Raw genomic sequence first — 10,325 nt, 5'->3', positions numbered from 1 at the left:
TGTGATGCAATACGATTGCCTGTGCTACTTTTGTTGCTGATACCAGTCCGCTGAAGCGGCAGGTATGCGGAAGCAATGGGTGGGAAGTGACATTCGTTTGTTTTTTTTTTCTTTCTTTATTGTGCGCCGCCGTGGCGGCGCACTAGCCATCAGGACCCCGTGGTCCCCGGCATCTCGCTCTTCATGGAGTACATCGAGTGTTTAAATGTCCCACTCAGGAATGTCGCCGGGCCTGGCTTGCCATCCAGCGAGTCTCCACATCAGGGTATGGAAGATCTGTTCCAGATCAGTCCACAGACCGTTGAAGGCCTGTCCCACGATGGGTTCTTCGTTTTCCAGCTTGCCAACCTCTCCCAGCATATCCAGCAATTTATCAATAGGCCCGACACCTTCGGTCTCGGGCTCGGTCCATCCAGTGAAAATATCCTTATAGCCCTGTACCAGGGCGTCCAAGGCGTCTTCCTCATCCACACACGTCTGTGCGTGGGATCTGCTCAGTTCGATTCGGCCTTCGCCGTTGCGTTTGCACTTTTTGCAGAGGCGGTACTTGCCGTGTGGGTGCCCGGGGAATGCCCCCAGTCTCCACCACACCATTACTACGTGTAGTCTTCGTGGGATGCTTGGTCCAAGTTGGGTCCAGACTCCCGACATCTTTGTTCTTGGTGTGCACGCAGCCGTCAGCTGCTGTCCTCGCTTGAACGATGTGTGGGCATCGTGGGTCAGCATGAGTGTTTTGACCGACAGAATCTGTGTGCGATCCGTGGTCGAGTCGTCGTCCTTGGCAAAGGCCATGGACATCGAGAACGTGGCGTTCTTCTCCTTGCGGGTGCAGGTCAGGTTCCATTGGATGCTTTCGTAGAAGGGCTTGCCAAGGTATGGCTGGTCCTTCATCGCCGTGGATCGGATAAAGCGGGTGATGAGGGCGATCATCTTGTCGTCGTGTGTGGCGACGTCTTCCCATCGTGCTCGGCATTGGATGCCGAGGACCTTTGCTCTTGTCGCCATCGTGGGTAATCCGCAATTGAGGTGCAGTGCTCCGTGTGAAGTCGTGCGAGCGGTGCGGAACAGTAAGTTCAGGCAGAAGGTTTGTGTCCGGTGGAGCCGCTTCTGTTCGTTCTTTGGGATGGCGTCGAGGGCGAGGCCGTATTCCATCATCGGCCGCAGGAACGTGCGGTATGCAATCGTTAGGGTCTTAGCCGTGAGGTTCCCAAGGGTCAGGCCCATCTTGGCCATGTTGGATGCTGCTTCTCTTGTCCTGGTCACCATTCGGTCGACTTGTTTGTCGATGCGGAATCCATTGACGTCGATCATGGCGCCGAGGTACTTGAAGATCTTGGTCTCAGGGAGGTTTTGGTCATAGAGGCGCAAACCCGTTTGTTTGTCGGTGCAGTGGTCTGAGAAGATGACCTCGCACTTTGGGGGTGAGAACCTGTATCGGTTTCTCCGGCTGTGGGCCTCGCACAGATTGAGGAGTGGTTGTGCTTGTCCAGGTTTGCAGATCAGGACACCGTCATCGGCGAACCACAGTGAGTTCACTTTGATGGTGGCCCCGTTGCGTCCCTGGAGGGGAGTGCCTCCCATATCTCGGAGACGTCTTGGTAGATCGTCGATGAAGGCGCTGAACATGAGTGGGCTCAGCACCGATCCTTGGATCAGTCCTTTCTGGAGCCATACTGGCTTGGATCTTCTGCCCTTGCTGACCATTTGGATGGATACCCGGTCAAACATGGCTTTGAGGAAGCCGAGGGCGATGCCGTTCATTCTTCGCTGCTTGAACTTGGTCCAAAGTCTCTCGCGCCATACTGTGTCATAGGCGGCTTTGATGTCGAGGAAGATCAGAGAGTACTCCTCACCGTTCATCTTGTGGTGCTTGATCAGGGTGTCCAGGGCGACGATCTGATCAAGGGATCCTCGTCTGGCTCGGAATCCGCCTTGGGCGACGTCCATGTCTCCTGCCTGTTCTGCCAGGAAGGGGAGCATGATCCTTTCCACGATCTTCCTGCAGGTCTGAGTGAGGCCGATAGGGCGATACATGGCCGGGTCCAGGGTCGATCCCTTCTGCTTGTACACTGGGTGGATCAGCACGCTGTTCCATTCGCTTGGCACCACACTGGCCTTGAGCGCCGCCATGATGATCAGGCGGAGCCACTCGGCTATCACTGGTGCGACTGGTATGAGCATTTCGCTCTTGATCTTGTCGGACCCCGCTGCCTTGCGACATGGTGCCTTCTCGATGGTCTCTTGGATGTGCTCCAGCGATACTTCTGGGAGCCGGTTGTCGGGCGGCAGGAGGGTCGCCTCCGTGCTCAGGGGTGGCGGGGTTATACTTCTGTGGTACTCCGTCCCGCTGTCCTGCGAGGCAGAGGATACCTTGCCAAAGTGCACCACGAGTTTCTCGAGAGTCGGATCCGAGTTGTCAAAGAGATGTGATCCCTCTCTCCCCTTCCTCGTGCGCATCGCTCCGATGGTCTTGGTCATCTCGGAGCACTTCTGGGTGTCCATGGTGGCCATGGATTCCTTCCATGACCGTATGCCGTTCTTGCGCTTGAGCTGGGTGATGGCCTTTCTCGTGGACCGGAGCTGACGACGCAGGTCGTCCAGCTCTTCCGTGTCGTACTCGGGGGTCTGGGCGAGCATTCTGCTCAGGCATCGCCGTTCTCGTTCCAGGCGTCGGATTTCGGGCCCCTGTGTGCCCTCGATCCGACCAGGGCTGATGCTGGCGCTTCCGATGGTCTCGCTGGCGATCAGGTCGATCGTGGTCTTGAAGATGCTCCACGCGTCGTCCATGGACTTCTGGGCTGCGGCTTCGCTGATGGCAATCTGGCTGCCCTGTTGAATGGGCGTGAGAGCCTGTTCCATCAGCTCGGTGCATCCGAGTTTGGCGGCGTTGAATGCGCGTATGTACTTTCCCTTGACTTTGGGGTATCGAATCATGCCGATCCGCCATCTCCAACAGTCCGTTTTGGTATATCGCTCGGGTTCAATGTTGATCTTGGTCCAGATCGGTTTGTGGTCTGATTCACCGTATCCTCGCTTCGAGTCCACCTGGAGGACGGGCGGGGGTCGGGCCAGGTTCCTGGATACCAGGATGTAGTCTATTGTGGAGACTTGGTTGCCGTTCGTCCATGTGTGCGTTGGGACGGCTATGGGGGCGACGACTCGCATGTTGGCTGTTCGTATTGTGTCTTCCATAATGATAGCTGGTCTCTTCCGCCGTTTCTGCTGAGGGTTCAGCATGCTGAGGCGGGTGTTAAAGTCGCCCATGACAATGACCTGGGCGTGGGGTTTGCGACATTGTTCCTTGATGGACTGCATCGCTCGCTTGAACTTGACTGTGTCCAGTCCCGGAGGCAGGTAGAAGCATCCGATGTATGTTCGGCTGCCGTACCTGATCCAGGTGAACAGGCCGTCCGGGTCTATCCCTTCGACGTTTAGATCGTTGGGATCGATGGTTTTGCTGTTGTATAGGATGGCGATGCCGCCACCCTTTCGGTCTGTTCGACGGTGTTCGACGACCGTCAGCTGCTTCCACGGGTTGGTCGCTCCGGGGTAGAGGAGCGTTTCCTGGGTGGCCAGGATGTCGACCTTGAGGTCTTCTATGAGGTTCTTGACAGCGGTTTGCCTCGCATGGAGGCCACGGACGTTGAAGGATGCGACGGTCAGCTCTGTCCGTAGAGCGCCGCCTCCTGTTGGGTTCTCACTTATCATTGGGGGTGATGGTTTCTGCGTCGCTGACGTCACCATTCTCGTTGTTTTCGTCTGCACCACTCAGATCCATGAGTTCCGCGCAGTCGTTTGGGGTTTGGGGCCTATCCAGTTGGGTGGCCTCGATGCGGATGTCGCGGCGGTTGACCGTCTCTCCGTCAAGGATGGATCTGGCCAAGCGGTCAAACTCCTGGCGGTATGCCAGTGGGATCTGCATCTGGAGGCTCCTCTTGACCGTGAAGTCTTTGGTCCTCTTAACGCGGTTGAGGGACTGCAGCATGTGTGTCTTGAGCTGCTCTTTCTCATTCTCCTTAGTTTGGGACTTTTGGAGCTTCTTCTTGATGGGATCGTAGCCGGTCAGGAGACTCAGCTTCTTTCCCTTGTCGGTGGGGAGGTTGAGGATTTTGGAGAGGATCTCCTCCTTCTTTGCAGCGTCACGGATCAGGATCTCGATGACGTTATTCTCCGGGAACGAGATATCGGCGATCTCGCGGCTGGGGATGCCGATGCTCTGGAACGTCTTTCTGACGAGTCCGTAGGGGAGTCGCTGGATCCCTTTGACGTAGACCCACTCCATTCGGTTCACCTTCTCGCGGAGGGGCTCGTTGGTGATGCTGCTGTTGTTGATGTGGCCCGAGATCCAGGCCGGTCGCTTGGTGGCGCTGGGGACGATCTTCAACTCTCTGTTGGGGACTCGTCCGGTGGTGAGGATACGGCCACACTCGGCCATCTTCTCGTTTCCAGAGAGGCTCTGGACGTGCTCTGTGGCCTTGGCGATGTTGGCCTTGAGAGCCTCGCTGTAGCTCATCATGGGCGGTTTGGACGCCGAGTCCTTCTTCTGGGTAGCCCTTTGGGGGGCTTTTTGTGCCTGTTCGGCTTTGATCTTCTCGATGACGTCTTCAACCGATTTGAGGGTGTCTTGGATGATCTCGATAGCGCCGGTAGACAGCTTGGCTTTGTCGGCGCTCCTGGCGAGCTTGGTTTGGAGGGCCTTGAGGGTTTCAAGGGCCGACAGATCTTCGTCGTCGCTTTCGCCGCAGCTGTCGCTCATGCTGCTGGTAAGGTCAATCTCGGGAGCGCCTGGTGTCAAGTCAGGCCTGATCCGTGCATAGGCAGCGGCGCACTTTCTGTTGAACCCCTCGATGATGGCTTGATCTGTGCTGTGGAGGAGCTCTTCCGCCCTGGCGGCGGTGCCTCTGGACATAGCGGCCCAGGCGTGGAAGCGGGTCATCTTGAAGTGTCCGTACTTCTCTTCGCATCCTCTGCTGCAGATGCGGTGGCCTTTCTCGTCGATTGTTGACGGTGCACCGCAGTACACGCACTCGGGGGTGACGAGGAGGTGTCGGGTGGCCCAGAAGAAGAGCTCTGCAGGGACTTGTTCGAGGGGGATCTGCTCGAGCACCTCTCTCTGTTCTTCTTCATTTCTGCTTGTCCAAAGAGCAGCAGCGATGGTTCCTATGTCGATCTGGCCTTGGGGAGGGGGGCTGGAGGGGGAGAGGGAGATTGGGGGGGCCGGAACTTGACAGAGGTGTTCGCTATGCGTCCTCGTTTGAGCTGGATTACAGTTGGCTTGGTGTTCTTGGAGGTCCTGCCTGCCATCTCTGGCTTTGAGCTTAGCGGTGTGGTTTATCTGTTGGTGTGTGTATTCTCTCTCGCTCAGAATCCCGCAAAATCGAGATCAGGTGAGAGTAGTGACATTCGTTGAGAAAGGCAGATATCTTTGCTGAAGGCCTGCTTGATACCCTCGGTCAGCATGTTGCGATGAGGAAATGAAGGCTTGGAGGCGAACTGGTGGTGCTCGGTGCAACAAGCTGGAGCCAGGGTGTCGCAGTCGATGTGGAACTGGATGGAATGGCTGTTACATCTTGCCTTGGCGAGAATGCAGGACTCGACACGATGTTCGATTCCATGATCGATTTCATGTATGTGGCAGTGTATGTGGCAGTACTTATACAACAACGACTCCAGCCAGCAAACCATCGGATCGAGCCAGGTTTGTGTGTGTGTTCGATGGCCAGTGTTTGGTTTGCTTCGACACAAATTCCCTCACTGTCTCCTGTCCAGCTCCGTCACCACTTGTCTCCATCCAGTCTCCGTCAACATGGCCAGCATGAACGAGCCTGCTTCAACTACAGCATCTGCCACCCACCAAACCCAAGCTGTGGCCAGATCGACCTCGTCAATGCCCAATATCAACCAGCTCTCACTCGAACACAACCCAGATATCTTCACCATCATCTGCTGCAACGACAGCTTCCAACTTGCCCTCGATCACAACACCATCAAGACCCTCCTTCGAGTGTGCAAGCGAGCCCGTCCTCTCCTGAGCTCCAAGCTGCCTCGATTCAACACCTGGTGCCAGAAGGCAGGACTGTGTCATCCAGACGGACAGCTGAAGTTCGGGCTCACACCGATCGACAAGATTACCCTCTCGCTACATTGCAAGGATGCAGTCACAACCGACCGATCTTGGCTCAAAGATCAAGCCGAGCAGGGCAATGCTGCGGCCTCGTATTTTTCGGCACGAATCCTTCAAGTCGACCTCGCTATCGATCAGTCTGCAGACAAATCAGAGGCCATCCGCCAGCAGATCTTCCATCTTTTGGAGAGTGCCGCCGAAGCCCAACATCCGATGGCACAGTTTCGCCTGGCCGAGTGCTATCGCAACCAAGTCGGAATCGGCCAAGACCACACCAAGGCCGTCGAGCTGTATCGCAGTCTTGCAGATGGCGGAATGCCTCAGGCTCAAATCGCCCTCGGAAGTTGCTACGAGAGCGGCGAAGGTGTCGAACAAGACTACGACACAGCCATCGAGTGGTATACCAAAGCTGAAAACCAGGGCAGCGAAGATGGCCGGCTCCATGTCGTGTTCCTCCGTGGCTGGCTTTCGCTCATCGGCCACGGTGTCGAACAGAACGACGAAGTTGCCTTTAACCACTGGCAGGAGGTCAGCACCCAATCCACCGATCCAGTCATCAAACCCATCGCCACCCACATGATCGGATGGATGCACTACCTTGGCCGGGGTATCCAGCAGGACATGCTGAAGGGTGTCAAGGTCATTCGCGATAATCGATCAAATGCATTCCCGCTTGGGGAAGCCGAGTGTCTGGCATCCTCCCACTGGGGTGCCACATCCGACTCACCCGTAGCCTGCAAGTTCTTCCAGCTGTGCCAGCTGGGATCGGATCGTGACTGGCTATGCAGACATCTGATGGCCGTGTGCCTGTTTTGTGGATTCGGAGCCACACTAGACAGAACAAAGGCAGCAGGAATCCTCGAGCAGCTCGCCAACGAACGCCACAGCGACAGCCAGTTCTGGATCGGAGATTGCTACTATAACGGCGGGGGAGTGTCAGAAGACGAGCCGAAGGGATTCGAGTGGTTCAGCAAGTCGGCCAACCAAGATAACTCGTATGGACAGTTGATGGTTGGTCGCTGCTACTTCGGGGGATACGGAGTGCCCCAGGACCACACCAATGCAGCAGAGTGGTGGCGCAAGTCGGCCGAACAGGGCAATCGATACGCACAATATTGGCTCGGCAACCGCTACAAGAATGGCGAAGGTGTCCCCGAGAACATCGACACCGCCGTCTTCTGGTATCGCAAGTCCGCCGAACAGGATTACCAACTTGCCATCGACAGTCTCAAGTATCTCGGCAAGTGGCCCTGATTCCCGAGTTCCTCCGAGCCCCACTCCCAAACAACCAAGCTGCAGCGCTGAACATTGAAGCAGAACAGCCAAGCAAACCGCACTGCCATCATCCGTCCCAGCCACCAGTGTCCCACAGTATATTCGACAGTAAATACATCTATTACATCGACTAAACAAAGCAGTGCTGTCCCATATCCATCACTGATGTTGATCGACTGAGAACAATATAGAATGACTCGACAACAGCAACTCGACCACCACACTCGATCCTCGTTCTGGAACTGCAACTGTTGGAAAGAACGAGAACAATCCAGACCACCCCGTCGCTACATAATACCAGAGAAAGCGGGCAGAAAACCACCAGCTCTCCACTCCTCCAAGAGCTTCCATTTCTGACTCCAGGCGTCTCCAACGGGCTCTGGCACTGGGTGTGGGCTTTGCCAACCAGGACATTTTACAATCGTCATTGCGGCGATGTCAAGTTTTGTCGAACTCATCCATCCAGTGACAGTTTGGAATCTGCAGCTCCGACTTCCATGTCCAGACTTGTGCTGATGTATGCCTGTGGCATTACTTCCTCAGGCTCCTACTGTCGTTCGTGGCGTATCCGAGGGATTGGCGTCCACGACAGACATTCAGTTGCGATGTCATCCAACACCGCCACGACATCCAGCCAGATCGCTGGTCTGTTGTTGAGGATTCGTTCGCGTTTGGCTCGCCATTTGCTCAGTTTTTCCTGGTCGATGGTGGCTGGTCTTGCGGGCACTCGAGCCAGCTTGGGGAGTGCGTCGATTGCAAGGTCGATGTACGTGATGCCTTCGGGGATCCTCGCAGGGTGTACATACTGCTCGAGGCGGTTCTTGGCTCGGACACATTCCGACGCATGTTTCCTGTTCACGGGGACTTTGGGACCATTGGGTCCGGGCTTTCTGCACGCTCCGTCAGGTTTGGGAGGGAAGCCTCCGGCCCGCCAGAGGAACATTCTTCGGGCTTGAGCGACTGATATCGCTGGTATCCTTGCGGTCAGGATAGGGTCTCCATCCCATTTGTAGGTGCCTGCGATCGACATCACCTTGCTTGGGTTTCTTTCCTTTTCGTATAAGCGCATAATCATGGCCTTCTTGATGGGAACGCCTGTCCCTGTCCCCTTCTCGAATAGGGCCGGTCTTGAATGCTCTGGGGAGGTTCTGTGCTGCTGTTCCAGCTCTTTTCAGGTGGCGTTTCCGGTCAGCTTGGAGAGGATCCTTTTGTTTGCATCCCTTGCTGGGAGCTCCGCAATGTGTCTGAGCACCTGCGACGTGAGGAAGCCTGGGTCGCCCCTGCGATCGTACCAGCGGCCGAAGCATTTGATCGTCAGTACTTGTTTCCGAGTTGACATGGAGTATATCCCCGTGACCGCCTGTATCGCCGGCCCGGATATGTTGTGGCGGATGTTGAGGGCGGATCGAAGTGTCTCCATCATGCATCGTTGCAGATCGTTCATCGTGGGTCCGCTCAGATTGATGATGGCAAGGCCGTATTCCAGACGCGGTCGGACAAAGGTCTTGTATATCTTGACTATCAGTCCGGGGTAGATGGATTTGCTGAATATCCCGTGCTTTCTGAGCTCCTTGGTTTGAAGCTGGGCCTTGTGTTTGAGCTTGCTTGCATGGGCTTCCACGTCAATGCCTTCGGGGCCGAATTGCACCCCAAGGTATTTGAAGGTGGAGCGGACAAACTCGAGCGGTGTGTTGTTGAGGATGACAGGTGCCGGGTTGGCCTCTGCCGTTGTGACTTCGCATTTGGCTGGTGCGAACATGTAATGATGTTCCGCCGCATGCGCTTCGGATATCCTGATGAGGCTCTGCAGGTCTGCGTGATCTTTTGCAATCAACGCCATATCATCGGCGTACATGACGTTGTTGATGATAAGATCTCCTATTCGTGGCGAGGCGATCGCCCGGAGACGTTGTGAGAGGTCGTCCATGAAGAGGCTGTAAAGGGTGGGAGAGAGGACCGATCCTTGCAGCAGTCCAGTCTCAAGCCAGTATGGCTTGGAGCTGGTGCCGCTCACCAGGACGGTGGTGCTCACGTCGTCAAAGAGAGCACGGAGGATGCGGACCGTGTGCGCGGGGACGTTCCGGTTCTCGAGCTTGGGCCAAAGCAGCTGACGATCGACCGAGTCGTAAGCGGCCTTGATGTCCATAAAGGCAATCCACGGAGTGTTTCCGTCGTTCATCATCATTTTAACAATGGTGTCGAGTGCAAAGACCTGGTCCAGGGTCCCTCTGTTGTTGCGGAAGCCTCCTTGGGAGATGTCGATGGCGCCCATCTCCTGCTGCAGTCGGCTGTGAATGATTCGTTCAAAGACCTTTCGGACGACCTGCAGAAGCGATATTGGCCTGTAGGTCTTGATGTCGGCTTCTTCGCCCTTCTTCTTCCAGATCGGGTGGTTGGTGGCGACATTCCACTCTCGAGGAACGACGCCGGTCCATAGGCACCAGCTGAAAAGCTGACACAGCCATTCGGAGACGTGATCTGTGACCGGGTGCAGGAGCTCGGCGCTGATCCCGTCCGAGCCGGGTGCCTTGCGCTTGCCCGTGTGCTTTATGGCAGACCGTACTTCATTTGCGGTGATTTCGTGGGCACTGGTTCGGCTGAGCAACACCTCTCGTGGTAACGGGGTGTTGTTTTTCTCTTGGACACCGTGGCGACTGGAGACATTACCAAAGTGCGTTCGGTATCGCTCCATGCTCTCCTGATCGTTTGGGAGGATCGACTGGTTGAAATAGCCACTCCTGATCTTGTTCCTCTTGCTGATTTCTTTGAGCAGATCGGTGTCTGATTTGGTCGAGAGGGACTGCGCCCAGGAGTTGTAAAAGTCTTGCTTTTGTATCCGGATCCGTTGTTTCAGGACGCTGTTCCAGTGCCTGTAGTCGGCCATGGCCCGCAGCTGCAGCCTTGAGGCTTGCGGCAGCTGGTTGAT

The 10,325-nt window shown here is 55.9% G+C and overlaps 1 protein-coding gene across 1 annotated transcript; it reads right to left on the bottom strand.

Moving 5' to 3' along the window:
• Positions 1-3,697: 3,697 nt before the first annotated feature.
• On the bottom strand, positions 3,698-5,304 carry BJ171DRAFT_507723 (uncharacterized protein; the record flags this gene model as incomplete). The annotated part of the gene is made up of 2 exons (XM_053111247.1): positions 3,698-5,189; positions 5,225-5,304. The coding sequence occupies 2 exons, from the start codon at positions 5,302-5,304 to the stop codon at positions 3,698-3,700; spliced, it is 1,572 nt and encodes a 523-aa protein (XP_052966209.1).
• Positions 5,305-10,325: the final 5,021 nt, after the last annotated feature.

This window comes from Polychytrium aggregatum (assembly GCF_025602895.1).
Source record: "Polychytrium aggregatum strain JEL109 chromosome Unknown BJ171scaffold_21, whole genome shotgun sequence".
Lineage (NCBI taxonomy): Eukaryota > Fungi > Chytridiomycota > Chytridiomycetes > Polychytriales > Polychytrium > Polychytrium aggregatum.
This window is presented reverse-complemented; position numbering and strand designations above follow the sequence as displayed.